General features: G+C 32.5%; 1 protein-coding gene across 1 annotated transcript in view; it reads right to left on the reverse strand.

Moving 5' to 3' along the window:
• The window catches only part of LOC116843688 (probable phospholipid-transporting ATPase VD), a 111,473-nt gene that overhangs the window by 1,720 nt on the left and 86,831 nt on the right, over positions 1 to 22,922 (reverse strand). The window contains exons 5-15 of the mRNA XM_032814320.1: positions 13,847 to 14,122; positions 10,355 to 10,523; positions 8,679 to 9,035; positions 7,000 to 7,295; positions 6,611 to 6,772; positions 6,234 to 6,528; positions 5,692 to 6,124; positions 4,837 to 5,231; positions 1,470 to 1,757; positions 938 to 1,189; positions 725 to 829 (exon numbers count right to left, since the gene is read on the reverse strand). Of these exons, the coding sequence (XP_032670211.1) occupies positions 725 to 829; positions 938 to 1,189; positions 1,470 to 1,757; positions 4,837 to 5,231; positions 5,692 to 6,124; positions 6,234 to 6,528; positions 6,611 to 6,772; positions 7,000 to 7,295; positions 8,679 to 9,035; positions 10,355 to 10,523; positions 13,847 to 14,122 (3,028 nt within the window). The remainder of the gene's footprint in view (positions 1 to 724; positions 830 to 937; positions 1,190 to 1,469; positions 1,758 to 4,836; positions 5,232 to 5,691; positions 6,125 to 6,233; positions 6,529 to 6,610; positions 6,773 to 6,999; positions 7,296 to 8,678; positions 9,036 to 10,354; positions 10,524 to 13,846; positions 14,123 to 22,922) is intronic.

A 22,922-nucleotide genomic window follows, 5' to 3' on the forward strand; every position in this document is an offset into this window, starting at 1 on the left:
CCGCAACATTCTCCTTACATCAGTAAACGCCATACAACGTTAATTCGATCGTTATCAAAATACTATCAGACGCATGCAATAACGCATGTTATCAATATAACATTCAATATAATTACTCAATAAAAGCTCTAAATCAATATCTCACAATATTTCTCTTTGATACAAATGATAGTAACACAATAAGTAAAAATAATAAAGCACATGTATAACGTTGTATTATAGTTATACGAGGCGTTTCGTTAAGCGCGGGTCGGCCAGAAATAGAAGAAACTGAATAGTCTCGTTATTACTTAAATACATCCGCGCCTGCTTCTTGCTGTTCGCTTCACAAATGACATTTAACGACACAACAATTTACTCATACTTCTAAAAAGAAAGAAAAAATCGTTTCAGTAAAAGTTTTTCTTACGGGGCGATCGACCCGAGCTTCATCATGTTTCATTCTAATCGATTCTATAAATTTTTGTTTATCAATAGGATATACTCAATCTAAATATATTACTGTAAATGTGCTCTTGCTGCTTTAATTTAATCTTGAAATATTGAAATAAATGCAAATTATGCGATATTGTCGCAAAGTAACTGAATTTCCATGAATCTCTCTTTATTGAGAAAAAAAGCCGAGAATAATTTAGACTGCAAGGGATTAATCAAAATTGCCACGACGTGGAAATAGAAACTTTATCGATCAACTCCTCGTTCAACTTCACTTCTTCTCTCTTACCCAAGATCTAGTTTCTATGGCAGCATGAAGCAGCATGACGACGATGCACGCCGTCATAACAGTTGTACCAAATTCCCATATGTCGATAGTCGAGTCGTGATAAACCTGAAAGACAACAACGAAGTCTTATAGTATGATATCACAATCATGTTCTTTTGTTGTAATGTAATTTTGCTATCACAATAATTCCGACATGACCATTCCGATACTAACGGCTTTAGCGATGAAGAAGATAACGATGCTTTGATACAGAGCATCAATGATCGTAATCCAGAAAGAATACGATTGATAGACTAGGCCCATGCGTCCCCTTTTGTACAAATTTGGCGCTGAGAGCAGTACGTGAGGCGCGGCGAACCGATCGTAAATACCCAGAGCGAGAGGTGGCAGCGAAGTGAACAGTAAGTTGTACAGCATTAAATATATTTGGTCCATCATTACGGCACCGGAAAAACCACAATACAACTACGAAAAACATAAAGAAAAATATTATTTTAATATTAAATATTAACTTTATAAAAAAATAGACACCTAACTTTTCCATCAAAAGTCTATCTTACAAAAGTTTATTTTTTTCTATATTTATCTTTCTATATTTTTATATTTGTCTTTCTGTATTTCTATATTTTTCTATATTTTTTCCATATTTGTCTATATTTTTACTTGTTTCTTCATTTAGTTCTTATAAGCATTGTTTTCATTTATTTCTACGTTTGTGTTTTTATTTATTTCTTCGTTTGCGTACCTGGAACCAGAATATGAGGAAGACGAAGGTGGCGTTTTTATAAAAGAAGTACAAAATCATTCTGGCGAGACGATCGTAACACCAATGCCCGTGCACAAGAAGGAGTTGGCTGAGCATGGAAAAGCGGGAAATCGCGAAATCCGCGGCCATCACCGCCTGCGTGCCTTCTTGACCTGAAATACCTACGCCTACATCGGCGGTCTGTATCATGCTGACATCGTTCGCACCGTCGCCGATCGCTAGTGTTCTCATCCCTAATTGCTTTTTAACGATGCGGACTATGTATGCCTAAAATATAAAATATTGATTATGTTGCTAATTATTTCCACATCTTTTTCTTAACTCATGTTGCAACTATACTATAATACTTCACGAGTTGATATTTTTGCAACATGTTTTATATATTTATATCATTTTATATTAACATTTTCTAAAAGTAAAAGTTGTTTGATCTAGCGCTTCCGGGTCCACGTCGTTCAACTTTTTTTAAAACGACAAAAGACGTAACACCAACTCGGATCAGGTATTTCCCCAAACCACGGAAACTTAAAATATCTAAAAGAGAGATTAAGATTCTCATCGTCTCGCCTTGACCATCTTGATTAATGACGTCAAAAATGTGTGCGTCTGTATATGTGTATAAAAAAAAATACATGTTGAAATACAAAAATATTCATGTAAAATAGATTGAAGTAAAAAGATATATTTATAAAATGAGACTTGCAACTGACTAAATAGGTTTGTAAAATATTTCGAAAACTTTCCCTTTGCTCCAATGGCCAATGAATAGCCGCAAAATTAGCGTGACAAAATCACGTAGTTATAAAATAGGCTATAGGTCACGTTAATTGTATGGCTATTTATTGATTATTAGAGCAAAACGAGTTTTTGTAGTATTTTAATATCTGCTCAATCGATCGCACGTGTCGTTTTATCGACGTATACTTTCATTTTAAAGTTGTTTTAAGAATTTAGAGATTTTCTTTCATGCTTCTAATGTATCAAGATGGCCGTGACGAGAAATTAGAAGCCTTAAAAAATGTTCTTATGTGTTAGGTGACAAGAATAAATTTCTTTGAATTTTTATGAAAAAGAGAACTTATTAATCAATTAATTATTACCAATCAATTAAAGTTTCATAGATTTATTATTAGCAGAATAAGGAAAATATACTATAAAGAATATATTTTTTAAAATAAAATATAAATTTCAAATTATAGATGATAAAGCAAAATTTTGTACGATTGCAAGTTGTAATTTTGATCTGAGACTAGATATTAAAGAATATATTATTCATACTATCCTTGTCTATCGACAACAAAAATATTAGAGTACTATAAGAGAATTTTTTTACTTTTGAGAAATTAACAAAATAGCGAATAAAAATAATTTTGTGTGTGTGTATTTTCTCTTTATTTTAAATAACAATATCTCGGAAAAAATCTATAAATTAAAAATTATGTTCAAATTAATAAAAAAATATTTAAGTCTTCTAGCTATTCGTCGCAGAACTCTTGATTGATATTGTCAAAAGCAAAAAAATTTAAACGTTTAAACGTGTTAAATTTACATTTTCGTCTTAAATTAAACATAATAGGCAAGTAAGAACCGAACGCTAATGTTGGAGGGAATATTTTACTAAATCATAATTATGAATAAAAAAATCGGTAATCTTAGTATAATTAGGGAGATTAATTAATATTAATATCAAAAATTGGGATACAGGATTGTTTTGATGTGGAAGGTTGATTCGTCCCGTACGTTATTAAAAATTGAAAAATCCGGTACATACGATTACATTGTCAAACTATCTTCCCAGTATTTAGTAAAATATTCGCTCTAACATCAGCGTTTGTCTCTCTCTCTCTCTCTCTCTCTCTCTTATCTGAATATTAATGACTTTTAATTTAAATTTTATACTTTTGAGAGCCTGTGTATAATATAGAATTAAGTAAATTTAAGTATTTAAAATTTCTGCGAAATACGTAGAAATAAAAAGATATATTCATAAAATAACACTTGCAGTCGATCGAATATATCTATAAAATAATCCGAACACTTCTCTTTTTCTATAACAATCAATAAATTACCGTAAAATAACGTGATGCAAATTATCCTTTTAGCTTATCTTTTCTCATGATTCTATTATGATTGTGAATTTTACAGTTATTTATTGATTGTTGAAGCAACAGGAAAGTGTTCGGATTTTTTAACCTGTTCGATCAATTGTAAATGTCATTTTATGGATATATCTTTATATTTCTGCTTATCTCGCAAAAATTTTGAGTGTTGTTCCGCTTCTGATGTCAGTTAAAATGACCGCCATGAATAGAAAGGAGCCTTAAAGAGTAATTTCTCTAAATTTGTGCGTGACTGATAAATTATTTTCCGAGAAAACTTAAATATTGTTTTCGAGAATATTTTTGAGAAAAATCTTCAAAACTTCAAGAATTAATTAAACTATACGAATCTTAAATATTTTTTACACAAATTGATATTTCTATCGGACATTTCGTTATTTCTGAGTGATCATAGAGGAAACAGATAATTGCAGGGACCTTTCTAAAAAACTATATAGAATAACTCACAGAGGAGCCGCAGTATGCAGGTAGATAAGGTCAAACTGAACAAAAAATTCCTCTACTATTTTGCAAACAACTACGTAAAATTCTAAGTTATTAATCAAAGAAGATGATCGTGAATGATCACGCCATAAATGATGACGTCTGCTGCTGTATGCTTGTACATTAGGTAAAACTGAGCAAAAAAATTTTCTACCATTTTCCAAATGTACATATTTAGTACATATTAGTTATTAATAAAAGAAGTTTGGCATACAAGTTTGGTGTGCAATAATGCACCAATCTTTTTTAATTAATAACTAAACATCTACGTGGTTATTTGGAAAATAACCGATAGGGGGAGGACTTTTTTGTCCAGTTTGACCTAATATACAAGCATACAGCGGCAGACGTCCCCATTACAGTTCATCTACCGTATGGCGCGTGATTATTAACGAATCTTTTTTTATTAATAACTCAAAATTTTACGTATTTGTTCGCAAAATGGTAGAGAAATTTTTTGTTCAGTTTGACCTAATCTATCTGTACACCACGGCTCTTTTGTGAGTTATCGGACACCCTGTATATTGCAAGCGCGTTCGCCTGAACAAGAGGGCGTGTGACTGCCAACGAGATACTCTTACAAATTTTCTTATACATTCGTCTTTGTGCGAATATTAATGTAATGTTGTAGAACCACATTCTTTTAGATATGATTTATAGATATGCAAAAACATAGATTTTCTTATAAAATAAATGTATAAAGAAACCCCTTTACATTCAAGAAAGCGCAATATCATTGTTACCTTCTGCAACGGCGTGGCACGGCAAGCTAAAACGCTAGAGCACGTTTTCGTGAGTTCCAGGAACGAGCCGGTGAGACCGGATCGCGGATCGAGAATCACGGTCAACGTCTTGCCGTCGACAACGAGAGCGCGTTGTCGCGACCATGGACTGCCTATCCTGTGCGCGTCTCTCTCCGCGGGATCGCGATTGTACATCATAGCGGGATGCATGACACCTGTCGATTCCTGCGTATGAGCTGCGTTGTTCATGCTTTCCCTGCGTGCTGACTCCAGGTAGCCACGTATTAGCGCCTCAGCTACGGACTTGGATCTTGCCTGTAGCTGCAGCAGCTGCATTGCCGGCGAGAACAGCCGTGCTGAATACGCCACGTTCACCGCGGTCTCCGGCTTGTCACCTGAAACGGACAGCAAGAACGCGTCACATAACGTGATACACGCACGATCACGAGCTGCTGGTAATATTAGCGCTTGCGCTAATTACGCTCAAGAACGCGCAGACTGGTTTCAAGACTCGTTTTGTTCTCCTACGGTTTTCTTTCTCTCTCTTTTTCCTGATACGTTCATCTCCATAGCTTCTTTTTTGTTGTTGCATTTACATAACGTCATTTACATAACGTTTATAGGTGCAACAAGGTGAGTTATGGAGATTAGATCCAGTCGTGATTCGACATAACGACGACTATCTCGTACGGCGATACATCTCTACGATGATCGCACTAAAAATAGTGCACATCAGTCGCTGTTGCTGTCGTTGCCACTGCCGCGGCCGCGGCCGTCGTTAAACCGGTTTGCGCCGCGAAAGTCCGTGACGATGAAGCGCGTGCACTCATGCACTCCCGCGCAATTTCCACGAACCTGTCAGAACCCACACCACAATCCCGGCGCCGACGAGGGCGGCCATTGTCTCGGGCACGCCGGACTGCAACTTGTCCTCGATACCGGTCGCCCCTAAGAGCGTCAAGTGCGACTCCAAGCTCGTGTACGAGTCGCGTATACGACGCTCGCGGTTCTCTGTTGCCAGTTCCGCTTCGTTGTGCTTCTGACGCCACGCCTCGTACTCCTGTTCGTTCAGCGTTCTACGTGCCATTACTAAGGTGCGCAGGCCTTGACGGGCATACGATTGCAGGTACTGGCGAATATTGGCCGCGGCGACGGTATTCTCGTCGCTCGCTGAAAGCGACGGCAACATCGTCGTGTCGGCACCCTTGGTGTACAGCACGATCTCGCGAGTATGCGGGTGTCTCAGCAGCACCGACATACACTTCCTGCTCGCGTCGAACGGCAACACCTGCAAAACCATCGAACCACGGCTCATGTTTCGGGACAAGAAATACGGCATACTTGCGACATGGAATTCTGTGTCGTTCGCGCTGTGACTCATCGCGGACACTACTTACATGCAATATCTCGAAGGCTAACGTGGACTTGTCCGGGAAGGACACGATCGCGCTGCGGGGCGAACGCTTCACTAACTTGACATCGTACGCGCGTGCCGCGTGCACCAGCGCCAGCTCGTCCGGGCTCTCCGCCTCGTAGATCGCCGGACTCGGCAGCAACTCGCCGTCGCCGTTCCTCGCGATGGCGACCGGGCTCAGAGGGCTGCGCTTCTTCGGGCCGTCAGGCGATTGCTTGCGCCCGCCCAACAGCCCGATGCCCAGGCTCGGTATCGACGTTACGTTCAGCAACTTCGGCCTGCAAAGATTACGCGTGCATAATTATTTTTATCTTTCAAACAGCTCGCAAAATATATTTTCCAGGCGTCGCGTGCGCTTACCTAGTGAGTTTAAACGGGAACTTGGACGTGTCGTCGAATGTATTTGCCGTGCTGATCATTGGTGACACCGGAGATAACGTGCGAATAGCTCCGTTGTTCGGAGACATTGATATCGGCGGCGAAGCAGCGGTCGGAAATGAGTTTGTGTCCGACTCCGTCGTTCTATCGAGCACAACGGTGTTAATAATTGTGAAGGATAAATTTCACGATGTGAACTTTACAAAAGTGTGCAACAACAATCAACACGATTTTTCCATTGGCGCGAAAGTATAATTTTATTTTCATACTTTTTTTTCTAAAGCGCAATGAAAAAATACTTTTTCTCTTAATTTCTCACTTTTGTGCTTTCTCTATTCTTTTTTTCTTTCACTAATTTAGCGTGTACCAACCTCGTCGGGCAAGTGCCGTTTTTGTGAGGTTCCTCGATGACCCCGCTAGAGTTCATAATATCGTGATGCGGTTGAGAATTTACGACAACCGTGTTACACGTGGCTAAGACAATAAGAAACTCCTGTAAGCGATGTCGAAATGTACCTATGAGCAGGTCCTCCTTAAGCCGCGCACACGGAAACAGATTCTCGTTGTCGCCCATATGCGAGTAATCCTGGCCGCCCACTGCGCATCTCCTAAATAGCATTTTGTTTTCCGTGAGAGTGCCGGTTTTGTCGGAAAAGACGTACTGCACCTGCCATTCAAACGGTATAATGTACCGAGTAATATTCATTGTATAATTTTATAGATACTTACAAGAAAACATTTGCTCTGTTCTTTTTAGCCGCATTGCTGAACTGGTGCAATAAGTTAGAGTGAAAAAAAGTATATTTATCTCATTTTAACTTATTGCACTAATTCAGCAGTGCAGCTAAAAAGAACAGACCACTTATGTCTGAGAAACAAACGAAGGTATGTCAAATATTACGAGAAATGATCAGTTTATCTTGTCACGATCATCTTCCCAGATAGCACATATCCTATGAATATCCTTAGGAAATATAAATGTTCTTAATTGCAGAATATTTGAAGCAATATTCTATAAATGTATAGACACGGAAAAAATAGTATGGTTAGTCTACGCATAAATCTAATTATGCCAACTAGATTCAATACTGAATCTGATTGGCACAACCAGATTTATACGTGAGCCAATTATACTTTTCTGTTTTTCTGTATACAATATTCTATAGACTTATATATGTGAGTGTTTGTATATATATTGATAGAGATTCGTAAATTTATAATAAAAAACGTTTTTAAAACATTTATAAGGTTTATTTACTACGCACGTGTGATGCATTTATGTAACTGAAAAGTTTTCTAAAAGTTTCAGATAGTAATATGTATTTCTTATAACTTAGTAATAAAACGTGTGTGTGTGTGTATTTATACAAAAAATAAAATATTCAAATTCTTCTTTCAATTAATTAAAAGAAAAATTAACATATATTTTATATATAAATATTCTGTATATATTCAAAGAATATTAACATCTGGTCATTTGAATATTCTATGAACATAGCTGTGTTTTAATATTCTTACAGAATGTACAAATATTTGTAAGGAAGAAATATTCACAGAACATTCCAAATAGTAATATGCATGTAGTAATTAACATAGAATATTCCTGTGCTATCTGGGTTGATTTACGACAGAATTGAAAAAACGCATACCTAAAATCCTTGCGAAATATATTGAAATAAATATATAGAGAATAGTTGAAGTCTGTCTCTCTCTCTCTCTCTCTCTCTCTCTCTCTCTCTCTCTCTCTCTCTCTCTCTCCGCGCGCGCGCGTGGCGAATAGAGCCAGGAAATATTAAAATTGCTTTTACTCCAATAAGGATACAAAAGAGATAAATATTACTAAAGATAAAAGAACATAAGTATTGATATCACAAATAATTAGTAAAACAAAATAATGTCGGAAAGCAGAAATCTCGTCCATACTTCAATACAATTGAACATGCCGTGTTATGTTCAATTTCCTCGAACGAACAGAATTTTCCGTGACGGCAATCGTGCATAAAACAGCCGTGCTCGCGCGAATTCATTTAATATAAATCGCCGCACTCACTTGGCCTAGTTCCTCCGTGATATTCAGCGCACGGCACTCGGCCTTACGGCCAGTTTCCGTGTCGTGGAGGGCCGGGTCGTGGCCGATGTGGTACACCTGCCCCACCTTGGCCATCTCGATCGTCACGTACAAGCTGAGCGGTATCATCACTTGGAATATTATGACGAAGGTCCAGAAGGTCAGCATGCTCTCGTAGAGCGGCTCGTGCAGCACCGGCAGGAACGGTATCGCCGCCACAGTGTCCGCGTACGTGGCCAACCATAATCGGCAGCCACATGCGCCGATCAGGCACAATGTCACCAATATCACCACACACCACTTTACGTCCCGGTTCATGTATTTCTCCAGACGGGAACGCTGAAAAGGACGGCATGACGTACGCGTTACGTTGCGACTCCCTTGCGTATGCGGTGCGCACGCTCCCCAGCACACAAAATGTTCTATAGATATTCTGTGAATATACGTACAATACATCGTAGATATAGAGATTCGTGTATCTATAATAGAAAGGAACGTTCTCACAACGCTCGTAAGGTTCATTTACTGCGGATGTGCAATTATGTAACTGACAAGTTTTTCAAATGCTCCACAAATAATAATATATATTTATTGTAGCTTAGTGACGAAACGTATCTAGAAGATGAAATACTCCAATTGTTCCTTCGTAATTGCAAAAGCGAAATTAATGATTAATCTATATTTTGTAAATTTTCTATATATATTTATAGAACATGTATATAGTGTATAGTTATGCCATTCAAATATATGAACACATAATAGCGCATTTAGTATATTCATAGAATATATAAATGTATTCGTTAAAATTATTCATAAAATATTCGCGTCCTATCTGAACCTTAATCCATATTCCATATCTAACATTTACCTTGTACAATTTTTTACTGAAATACTGAAATAGAAAAATATCTAACCTATATATAAGAACCATCGGTTTATTGACAAAATATAAGAATTATTCATTGAAAGTGATCTTCGTCACATATATTATATGCATTTTGATCCAAATGTTGTGACACTTTTTAATATTTAATTAATGTCAAAATTTTTAATAGAAAAATAAATTACACACTAAATTTCATTCAGTCATTTTATGAAGCACATATATCAGTTAAAGTTATTCATAGAATATTGCATGTCGGATTGCAAAATACGTAAATCAATATGAGGAAAAGTATTCTCAAATCTGTCGAATTATCTATACGAACATTTCGAGTACTGAAATCCCAGACGTGTATCTTTCTTAAATAATTAATATTATAACATATGTGTAGAACATTAATAAAATACTGAAAAGGGAGAACACATTTTGATTACACATTTTAATATACGGTATGTACAACGAATATGTCATTTTCAATAAATAATTGTAATATTTTGTCAAAAAACGGTGACAGTAGCTTCTATAGAACAGGTATGCATTTCAATTTCTCACTTATTAGAACCATTCTTATTTCCTTTGATAATTTCTTTAGTATTTCTGCAAATTTTTTTCTATTTTTGTTCAAGGTTATTTTTAATGTAATCCGTTTTCAATAAATGCATATTCTTTTTTTATAACATATGCAATTGAAATACCCTTCTTGTTAAAACGAAATATATATTTAGCATTCTTTTCATATTTCCAATGCCTTTTTTTTACATATACTGATATTTACCTTGTACCTGGGTCCGCCGTTATTCAGCAACGCCTTGGTCTCATGACCGGCGTATATAACTATACCCTCGACGAAATCGGTGTTCTTTAAGACGCACTCCCTGAGCAAGAGGTTCTCCGTGGATACGGGCACTCTGCCGCCGTTTGGATGCACCACGGCGCCGTGAAACCTAGCAGATGCATCAGCACGTGAGAGATCACACGTAATCCGGTTAACGCGAATTCCATCTTAAACGCCTATCGCAATTATAAATAGCCATTGCGATAAGCGTCCATTCGGCATAAATTACCGGCAACGTCGAGTGAAAGTTTTGCATTAAGACGAGTGAAAGTTATATATCAAAGAGGAGCATACGCTGCAAAATATCCAATATTTTTACATGAATCAGCGAATTCAAACGAGAGGAATTTATCTAAATTCCTTTTGGAATTCTCGAAAATCATCGAACGCAGATTTAATTCTCTATACTCGAAGAACACCGTAATGGCGCCATCTAAAATTTCTTATAAAGCTCCAGAAAATGATACACTAATGGCACATCACAATACAACACAATAGATATTTTTCTCATTAATGAAAATACCATTATTCTATAAATTTTTTCAACAAAGATATTAATTTTTCATGATGGTTTCATGTCAATTAAGTTATCTATAGTGCCAATCGGGTTATTTAGTGCTTTTAATCTAGTTATTTTTTATAGTCTGAAAAGTCTTTAAGCAATAATTTTGAGATTTTACCATTAATACTTGTTAGATATTTCTTGTTTACTTAAGATATATTCCAAGTGGAAGTTGCAAAATAAAACAAATATAGTAACACAAACGAATATATTTAGATCATTTATCAATTTCTTTCGATCCTATTATTTCGAATTCTCGGTCATGTCAGAGTACAGAAAAAAACATGAGCTGCTTTCTGAAACGCTATAATTTTTAATTTGAACTTTTAACTTTTAATGTTTTTTTCATACGCAAACATATATATACACACACTCACACACGCACATTCATACACACACGCACACAAAAAACTTTATAAGTCCGATTATGCATCCACTACTTGGTTCACTTTAGGTAGGTAAAAAATACTTAGCACATATTAGTGGTAAAACGTCTAAATCAAAGATTTCTGGAACTCTAAAGCCTGATCTACAATGTGTTCTTTGCTTCCTGTTTCTTGTTTTCTGTCTTTTTTTAGTTTAAGGTTTAAGACTTGAGTCAGAAAGAGATAAAAAAAAGTAACAGAAAGCAAATAACACATTATAGATCAAGGTTTAAGTAGCATAAAACTATTATAAAAAAAAAAATATAAAAAAAATATATGAAAATATATGAACCATTGTATTTTCATTACATGAAAGCAATATTTATTATATCCACAATCTGCAATATTTCGATCCACTCTCCTTTTCTTTAGAATAATGAAAAAAATTTTATGTTTAGAATTCTTAATAAATTAGTTCGTTCTGCCTACTTTTTTTATCCTACCTCTTATCTTGAATCTAAACATATATAGAATACCATTCAGAAAATGTTATATATTTTGCAAAGTGGCATCTAGCGACACTTAAATTTTCTCTAGAAATGTAGTAAAACGTATACGGTATAATGTAAGAGAATGTTAAAACAATCTGAAACATTTTTTTTAAAGCTTAACGACAACACATATATTTTCTCATTGATCAGATATTGTTCCGGAAAATGTCTAAAAAATGCGATAAAACTGTTTTTAATATTATAGTCATTCATTTAAAACATGTAATATAATATGTAATATACAAAACTTGCAGTGGATCATTAAAACTATGTAAAAATAAAGCAATTTGAAAGATTGCGACGAGAAAGTCATGGAAATTACAGATATTAATATATATGACTTATATTATGGTAGATTCGTACGTAAATAACGAAAATATTTCGAGTAAACGGAATTATTTCAATAATTTACAACTAATTTAATATCAGAATTTATAAACATAAGTAAAGGTTTTGGCAATTCAATTTTAGGCCCACATCCGCTATTTCTTAAGCTTCGATTCATTGTGCGACGGCACCTTTTCGTAAAATTTAAATGAAGCTACAGCTAATTTTAAAGCTGATTTAAAATACTAATGTGCCGTCGCGGTGTTTCTCGAGTCTTACAAAAAATTTTGGGTGATGCTATTACTTTAGAGCGCAAATGAATAATCTTCTCAGGGACGAATTTATTAAAATTATAATGAAACATTAAAATCATAATACAATTTTAAAGTGACATAATGGGTATATTCAGCGAACATAACGGTTGCGCAACGGTTGAGTAATTTGTCAACGTAATTAGTCTAGATTTAAAAATCTAACACTAAGGACCAGTACTCATTGACTGCTCACTTATCGCTTTGTTCCACTGAACGCAACCAATTATAACATCTGTTAATCATACAGTGTAGGCCAAATGTATGGATATACCCGAATAAATCTTCAGGACAGGATTTTCGGAAAAAATGACCTGAACAAAAGTTGCTTGGGCCTAAAAGAACTATCTGCTGGTGACCTTAGATTTAACCTTGGTCCCAACCTTTAAAGTTATTTGGAGGTCAACTTTGCTTATATAAATAGAAAAATATATTTTTTATTACGGAATTTTATTTTACGTAAAGAAACAAACAACTTTTGTTTGAAAACATTTTTTATACTACCTTTATTTTTTAAGATATTTACGGAAATATCTACAAAATTATTAGATTCAATAATTTTTTCGAATTCTATGAACTTTACCGAAAAATAGCAAGAGATAAAAATTATCTATTTTCTTCTCATAGAGCTCTGAGAATTTTTTCAGAAATTTTTATAAACTTTTTAGTACTTCAAGAAAATGCAAGAAAATGCTGTACTAAAGAGTTAATTAATAAATTCTGAAAAAAATCCTCAGAGCTCTATGAGAAGAAAATAATCAATTTTTATCTCTTATTATTTTTTAGTAAAGTTCATAGAATTCAAGTAAAAAATTATTGTAACTAATAATTTTGTAGATATTCCCGTAAATATCTTAGAAAATAGAAATCGTATAAAAAAATTTTTCAAACAAAAGGTTTCTTTACGTAGAATAAAATTTCGTAATAAAGAATATATGTTTCTATTTAAATAAGCAAAGTTGACCTGCTTATCTCAATAACCTTGAAGGGCCAAGGTTAAACCCAAGGTCACCAGCAGATAGTTCTTTTAGTTCTTTTAGGCCCGAGCAACTTTTGTTCAGGTCACTTTTTCCGAAAATCCTGTCCTGAAGATTTATTCGGGTGTATCCATACATTTGACCCACTCTGTACAAGATTATCATTTTTCTTGCAGCTTTATCATAAAAGTTTACAATACTGTTCGTTATATCTTTGTTGACAATGTTTGGATTAAAAAAGGAATTGAATCTGTCTAAACGTAAATATATGTATATCAGTATCCCTGAAAAGATTTGATACGGATATGATAAATTGTTGTCGCGTTGTCAGATATTTACCTATATATTCTAGTACTTGGCTGATCGACCTCAACTACCGATCGGAACTTGGAAGGCTGAAAGGTATCCTGCAGATCGAGGAAACCTCTGACAACCTGGCGCTGCTTCAGATTCGACTCACCGTCGAGATTACACGTATCGAGATAAGCTAATCCCTGAGGATCACTGCTTCGCAGAAGCAAGAGATCGGCTGGTACCAGTTCGTTGTTCGAGAGGTGGACCAGGTCACCCACCTTGACATCTTTCCACGCTACCTTCACGTATCTGTCGCCCTCACTACAACAAAATTGCGATCTCAGTCGGGAGATTAGTCGTTATTGTCGCTGCAGTTCAGGCATTACCTTGACTGCATCGTCGCAGAAGTAAAAATAATTATAAAAATTGTCCCGTTAAATTTATGATAACTTAATTACGTTTTTCTCTGTCGTTTGTGCAACAGTTCGTGACGTTAAATAGATTATCTTTTCCGCGATGTTTCTTAATTACTCCACGCCGCAATTACGTAAATGCATTCTGTGCGGTAACTCTGCAATAAAGATCCGATTGTGAGTCCGATGAGCGAGAGGAGGACTTGTAACATTTTCTAAGTGGAGCGCAGTATGTTTCATGGAATAAACTGAAGCTATTGTATGCGAATGAGACGCGTTATGCTATGTCTCCGCGTTCCGATTTTCGACAAATTAATCGAATAAATCGTGGAACGCGTGGCCGGCCTATTGTTAAAACCGGATCATATTAAACATCCAGTTTCGCTCGTGAGATAACGGATTTAATTACAAAATACTTTTTCCAAATCAATACTGCTATAATGTAAATGCATGTTTCAACTTTCTAATAGCGTATAAACATTGAGAGATATATTATCTCTCTATAAAATTCAATAAAAGAGTTCGGAAAAGTGAGAGATAATATGGTCCACCAGGAAACATTAGTATATTACACAATCAATAAAGTACAAACTCTTTTTTTAACCACCGTTTATAATCACTCGACAAATAATATTATATCTTTAGAAAATAGCAATTATTTATTAAAAAGCATCATGTATATCTTATACGAAAAGTAAATATAATAAAAAACAACAGAAAGAAGCCGAAGAAAATTTGTTCCATTCTTTAAGCAAGTTCTTCAGATTGTTGATTATCTTTCTCAATGATTCGTATTCCCGAGCAAAAATGTATCTAGTAGAGCAGATTTCAAGACTAGTAGATAGTAACGACTAGATAAGTTTTCTAGCCAGTCACTAGCTCGTGACTGGCTAAATATTCTTACTTTTGAATGTCAGGACTATCAAGTAACTATATCAATTACATAGATAGTGACTAGATGAAAAAGATAGTGGCTAGATTACATAGTAACGAGATAGAAAATCATCGGTAAATCTTGAATAGAAATTGAATATCAAAACTGTCTAGTAATTATACTAATTATAGTTACAAGTTATTTTTTTGTACCTAGCTACTAGATAATTTTTCTGATACAGACACTAGGAGAAGTGAGCGTTACATTCCTAGCTAGTAGCGATGTAAGACCAAACTTTTCTGTGTCATTACTAGACAATCACTAGATTCAATTTTTGCTCGGATTATTAGTACGTCTTGCATGATAAACAAAACTTTCCGTGTGATTAAGTTACGAATAGCAATTGAACGGTAAAATATTATTAATACGATTATATTGAAAGTATACATTAAATATAAACATTAATGAATTTATTTTAAGCAAGCTAGAGCATCTCGATTACCATAACGTCAAATTTTCAGACAAAACAAAAATACTATTTATATCTCCATATACATTTTTTTGGATTACACAACAATTTCCATAAAAAAAGAGAAGATAATGGTGGTACCAACGAAAACTAAGCAATACAATTTTTACTGGAGAAACTCCTAGATAATACAATTTAATTTATCTGCGGATTAGCAACACACACACACAAACAGTGTAAATAGTAGCCTGTTAGTTTGCGGAAACCTTTTTAATATATGTATGCACGTATGTAAAACAATAAATATTTTATAAACATAAATATTAAGTATATTAATTAAAATCAAATTAAATGGAAATAACACAAATAACTGAGAATATAACGTAAAATGCATAAAGATTTACGAAATGAAAAAATTTTATTATTTATATATACAGGATGTCCCGCGTAAGACATGCTAAAAGAAAAATATAAATAGAACAAATAAAAATGAACAAATATTGTAGAAGTCATTTTTCAAACAATCGCGTAAAATTTCGAGATATTAATTAAAATAGTTGGGCAAATCAAAGTGCGCGACGCGGTAAGCGGGACATACAATTCGCCACGGCCGGCGAAGAAAATGGACGATTGCTCGCGGGCCTATCTCATATGCCCAGAAGTGGGGACTACGTCTTAGATCTGATACTGCGTGATAGGCCCACGAGCAATCGTCCATTTTCTTCGCCGGCCGCGGCAAGCCGTATGTCCCGACTGCCGCATCGCGCACTCTGATTTGTCCAACTATTTTAATTAATCTCAAAATTTTGTGGTTGTTTGAAAAATGACCTCTATAATATTTTTTCACTTTTATCTATTCTACTTATATTTTTCTTTTGGCACGTCTTATGCGGGACACTTTGTATATATACAAGGTGTCCTATATGTCCCGGACCGGCTGAATATCTCGGAAAGTATGTACTTTTGAGAAAAATATTTCAAACAAAAGTTGCAATATATAAAATGATGTATTTAGTGATGTCAGCAGTTTGATCTTGGGTGGCGTCGCCAAGATCAGGTCAAAATCAACTTTGTTTTTTCAAAATAGAAACATGTATTTTTTATTACAGAATTTTATTCTACCTAAAAAAAACAAACAACTTTTGTTTGAAGAATTTATTCATACGACCCCTATTTTTAAAGATATTTGCGGAAATATCTCAAAATTATTGGTTTCAATAATTTCTTACTCGAATTCTATGAACTTTATTGAAAAATGGCAAGAGATAAAAATTGTTTACTTTTATTTCATAGATTGAGAATTTGAGAATTTTTTCAGAATTTTTTATTAACTTTTTAGTACTACATTTTCTTGCATTTTCTTGAAGTACTAAAAAGTTAATAAAAAATTCTAAAAAAATTCTCAGACCTCTATGAAACAAAAATAAATAATTTTTACCTCTTACCATTTTTCGGTGAAGTTGATAGAATTCGAGTAAGAAATTATTGAAACCAATAATTTTGTAGATATTTCCGCAAATATCTTAAAAAATAGGGGTCGTATGAAAAAATTTTTCAACAAAAGTTGCTTGTTTCTTTACGTAGAATAAAATTCCATAATAAAAAAATACATGTTTATATTTAAAAAATCAAAGTTGACTTTGACCTGACCTTAGCGACGCCAGCTAAAAAAAAAAAGTCAAACTGCTAACATCACTAAATATACCATTTTATATGTTGCAACTTTTGTCTGAAATATTTTTCTCAAAAGTGCTCTCAAAAATTCTTTCCGAGATATTCAGCCGGTTCAAGACATATGGAACACCTTGTATATATAAATGGATAAATCATTACTATATAATTAAGCAATATTAAGTTTTTAATTTTTTTACGTAATAGATAAACATAATTCACTGTTACGACATCATTCTTCTCATTGAAATCAATTTATCATTATCGTCAACTGAAGAATGAAACCTGTGCAAGATGAAAAAAGCTTGAAACCGAAGATAGAAAAAAGTAAATGAAGAATAAACTATTATAAATAAAACTATAAATAAAGAATAAACTATTATAAATAAAATATTATATAAATAAGTAGCTAATATTCTCATAAAATAAAAGATAATTCACATATGTGCGCATACTGTTTTTATAAATGTTATTTTTTCCTATAATTAATTTTTTTATTTCAGCTCCGAGATTGTAGATGAAATGTTTTTCCAAAAAATCGAAAATCAATGTATAAAAGTGACAATTTGTTTGATATATATATATATATATATATATATATATATATATATATAATTTTTTATTTTGGAGCTATTAATAAATGTTTATTTATAAATTAATAATATTCGTTCTTAATTTATGTTAAAAAGTTAATATATTTAATAGATTGATTAATGCTATAAAAAAATATATATATATTGATATTTAATATGTTATAATAAAAGAATTATAATATTAAAATGTCTTTTTTTTATTAATTCATATCTATCAAGAGAGACGATATAGGAATTCTGAAAATCCAAGATTATTCTTGTTTAAAACTAATATTATAGTTATTATATTAAATATTAATTATATTAAATATATTAAATATTATAGTGTATAATATATTCGTTTGATATATAGTACATCAAACAAATTGTCACTTTTATGCTTTGATTTTCGATTTTTTGGAAAAACATTTCATCTACAATCTCGGAGCTGAAATAAAAAAATTAATCAAAGGAAAGAATAACATTTACAAAAACAGTATGCGCACATATGTGAATTATCTTTTATTTTATGAGAATATTAGCTACTTATCTATATAATATTTTATTTATAATAGTTTATTCTGCATTTACTTTTTTCTATCTTCGGTTTCAAGCTTTTTTCATCTTGCACAGGTTTCATTCTTCAGTTGACGATGATGATAAATTGATTCCAATGATATATATATATATATATATATATATATATATATATATATATATATATATATATATAACCTGGCTTATGGAACCATTGTTTTTCAAGCAAACAATATATTTATTACGCAGTATTAACGTAATACATAATAATTACGTAATAGGTAATAATATTATATAATGTAAACATACATTACAATTCACCGCGGATTTTTTTTAATTATTAGGTTAATTATTAAATGTATAAATAAGTTTAATTATTAGATGTATAAATAAGTTCGATGCCTTTTTAGCATGATTTTAATGTTTATTTACAAAAAAAAAAAAACGTGTTAATTTCCGAAAAAATCATTATTTTCCACACATTTCAACTATCTTTCGGACAGTTGGCGAATCTCGCTTCAGTAAAAAGATGGTGGTTTTGATTCAATAAAATCAATGATGCTTTTTTCGATCTCCTCGGGAGATTTAAAGTGGTAATCGACCAGATAATGCTGCAACGATCGGAACAAATGATAATCCGCGGGAGCAAGGTCTTCAGAATAAGCCGCATGAGACAGAATTTTCCAGCCTAGAGAAGAGATGATTTTGCCGCGTTGTCGTGCAACAGAATCATCTACCTAGTTAGACTACCGATAAATAGTACTACCGATAAATGATGTTTTTTATTCAATTACGTCACTTAAATTAATCATCTGTTGTTGGTAACGCTTAGAAGTAACAATTTCACCGAGTTTGAATAAACAGTTAATAAAGAACACCTTTAAAATATACAGCAACACTTTTTTTAGTGTGAATTCAGTTTAGCACTACTTGTTGATGGTTCACCCAAATAAACTCATGATTTACGTCTTTTGGGATTGTCATACAATACTCACTTCTTATCCACAGTTACAATTTTATCAAGAAAGCCTCTTGTTTGAATCATGACAGCAGGGACATTGCCGTGTCAAAATGTCGCACTTTATTTTCGGGACTCAGAACATGAAGAACCCAACGGCCAGCCTTCTGTATTCTCCCAAGCTTCTATAAGCGAACGAAAATAGCTTGTTGAATTACACCATGTTCCTTAGCAAGTTTCTACTACGTCTGACAAGGATTTTTGTTCAACAGCTGCTTTAATTCATCGTCCTCAATTTTTTTCGACATTCCACTGCGTTCTACATCAATAAAATCATTGCCACTTCGAAACTTTTGAAACTACTCTTTGCAACTATTCTTTACAAATTTTGAAACTACTCTTCGCATATTTTATGGATTATAGCATCTTCACTTAAAAAGTGGAATTAATCACTTTGGGTAGCCTCAGCAATACTTTAATTAGAACGCGGAAAGAATACAGTGCCTAATATGCTTTTTCTGAGAAGCCATGGTGTAAACTATTTGCTGAGCTGAGGTCTCAAGCGGAATCAAGTTATATGATGCGTTTAAAAGGTCAAGGTTAACACTTCAAAACCCCAAAATGACGAGAAAAAATATTAATTTAAAACAGAATTACAATTGATTGAATGTAAAGACATTGAATTTGTACACTTCTAATAAAATACAAATAATCAATACTTCTATTAATTTAATTAATGCAAAATAATATAAATTATATATTGTTAATATATAGTGTACCTGTATATATTTGCGTCAGTTAAATTAATATATATATATATATTTTTTTTTTTTTTTTTTTAAATTATTTGTACTGTAATTGAAGAGGGTACGCAGTGAACCGAAACGTATTACATATTAATATTATATAATGAATAAAATATATTGTTCGCTCAAAAAACAGCGGTTTTAGACTCGTAAATGTCAGGTTAATATATGTATATATATACTTAGGTTAATATATATATATATATATATATATATATATATATATACTCAGGTTAATATATGTATATATATACTTTATTAATTTATACATATTATATATTATGTAATGTAAACAAATTATTAACGTGGTATATATAATTAACATAAGTATATATAATTATATATCATGTGCATTTAATCGTAACAAATTTATATATAAAAAGTATGTTTTATAGATCTTACAAGTTTTTACAAAAATAAAGACATTCGGTGTATAACAAGATGAAAAATAAAAAACGAGAAACATATAGTGAAACTTATTTTTATATTACATAACTACGATGTGTCTCGTAGGCATAGTTACCATAGTTACGAGATACAGCGTAGCTATGGGTGGAGGGACGCAGCGAGCGGCGATTCGCGTGTATCACGGTCGCGCGTCAACCCAAGCGCTAATTTTCTGAGACAAAATAATTAATTACTTGAAAACTATTGCGAATTTCGCAAAATGGTATTTGACTTTTCTCTTCCGTTTAATCCGTTCTACTTTCTAACGAATTATGTCAAGAAAGTTTTCGGACACCCTGTATATATATACAGGGTGTCCCGCCACTATCACATTATCTCTTAAGAAGGGATTCTTGAGGTAATTTGCAGAAAAAATCCTAATGCAAAAATGTCGAGGTTATAATACTTTTCAAATTATAAACAATTAAATTTGATTAATTATATTGACTAAAGTACGCGCGCTCAGGTACGGTACAACATACAATAGTACAGGTGCATGCATATAAGTGAGAATTTGCATAAGATATGAAATTAGTTGTAAATCCTTGAAAGAAACGTCAAACGTGTAACAGCTTACTGATTTTCATAAATATATTGTGTGATATTTTATTCATAACATTTTGACGAGAATGTTATTATTTGCGATATGTTTATTTAAATGATATAAAAGGCAGATTATTATTACATATATTGTTGTATATATAGAACTTCTGTATCAATATTTGGAAAAGAGATGACATGCACCTGTACCATTGCGTATTATACTGTACCTGAGCGCGCGTACTTTAGTCAGTATAATTGGTCAACTTTAGTCGTTTATAATTTGAAAAGTATTATAGCCTCGCCATTTTTGTGTTAGGATTTTCTTATTCAAATTACTTCTAGAATATATATATATATATATATATATATATATATATATATATATATATATATATATATACACAGTGTTCCATTTTTTAAAAGATCCATTCTCATAATTCTTCAGCCAAGTATATTCAGCAAAAATGTTTTAAACAAAAGTTGTCGGGTTCAGAGGGAGACATCTGAAGGTGACCTTGACTTTGACCTTGAAGGTCATTTTGAAGATTATTTGAAAGTCAACTTTGCTTTTTAAATAGAAATATTTATTTTTTCTTACATAATTTTATTCTACGTAAAGAAACTAACAATTTTTGTTTGAAAATATTTTTTATGCAACCTCTTTTTAAGATATTTACGAAAATATCTACAAAATTATTGGTTTCAATAATTTTTTACTCAAATTCTATCAACTTTATCGAAAAATGATAAGAGATAAAAATTGTTTATTTTTTTTCTCATAGAGCTCCGAGAATTTTTTATAAATGTTTTAGTACTTCAAGAAAATGCAAAAAATGCAGTACTAAGAAATAAACTAAAAAATTTTGAAAAAATTCTCAAAGCTCTATGAGAAGAAAATGGATAATGTTTGTCTCTTGCTATTTTTCACTAAAGTTGATAGAATTCTAGTAAAAAATTATTAAATCTAATAATTTTGTAGATATTTCCGTAAATACCTTAGAAAATAGAGGTTGTATAAAAATGTTTTTGCGAACAAAAGTTGTTAGTTTCTTTACGTAAAATAAAACTACGTAAGAAAAAATAAACGTTTCTATTTAAAAAGCAAAGTTGACTTTCGAATAACTTTCAGAATGACCTCCAAAGTCAAAGTCAAGGTCACTCTCAGATGTCTCCTTCTGAACCCGACAACTTTTGTCTGAAATATATTTGCTGAATATACTTGGCTGAAGAATTATGAGGGTGGATCTTTTAAAATGGGACATTCTGCATATATATACACCAGTAAGCAAAATTATTACAGCAATATTATTATAATGTTATTCAATAATATGTAATGTTTTCAAATATGTCATTTTTAACGTTGTATAGAATATCTTTACGAACAAATTTTGACACTGATTCGAAAGTTGCGATAATATTGAAACTATATATAATCATAACATTATAAGTAAACATTATATTTATGTCTTTTAAACATTCTGGTATTTGCATCTTCTGTACTAATGTCTTCTTTAAAAAAAAAAGTAATAATAATAAGCTGATATGTTGTATTTACTTCTAATAAATGTGTTATAGTAATATCAATAAAATATTCTGACTAATGTTTTTAAAATATTCTAAAAATATCTGGAAAGCGCAATGTTATATTAAATAGTATTTGCAAAATATTTGTAAAACATTATTAAAAAACGATTAAAAATTATACATAACATCAACGTTAAAAAATGTAGACTTTAGGTTTCTTGCTTACTGAGTATATATATATATATATATATATATATATATATATATATATATATATATATATATATATATATATATATTTTTTTCT

This window comes from Odontomachus brunneus, unplaced genomic scaffold (assembly GCF_010583005.1).
Source record: "Odontomachus brunneus isolate Ranch 3 - 2012 unplaced genomic scaffold, Obru_v1 Obru_scaffold_034, whole genome shotgun sequence".
In the NCBI taxonomy this organism is placed as follows: domain Eukaryota; kingdom Metazoa; phylum Arthropoda; class Insecta; order Hymenoptera; family Formicidae; genus Odontomachus; species Odontomachus brunneus.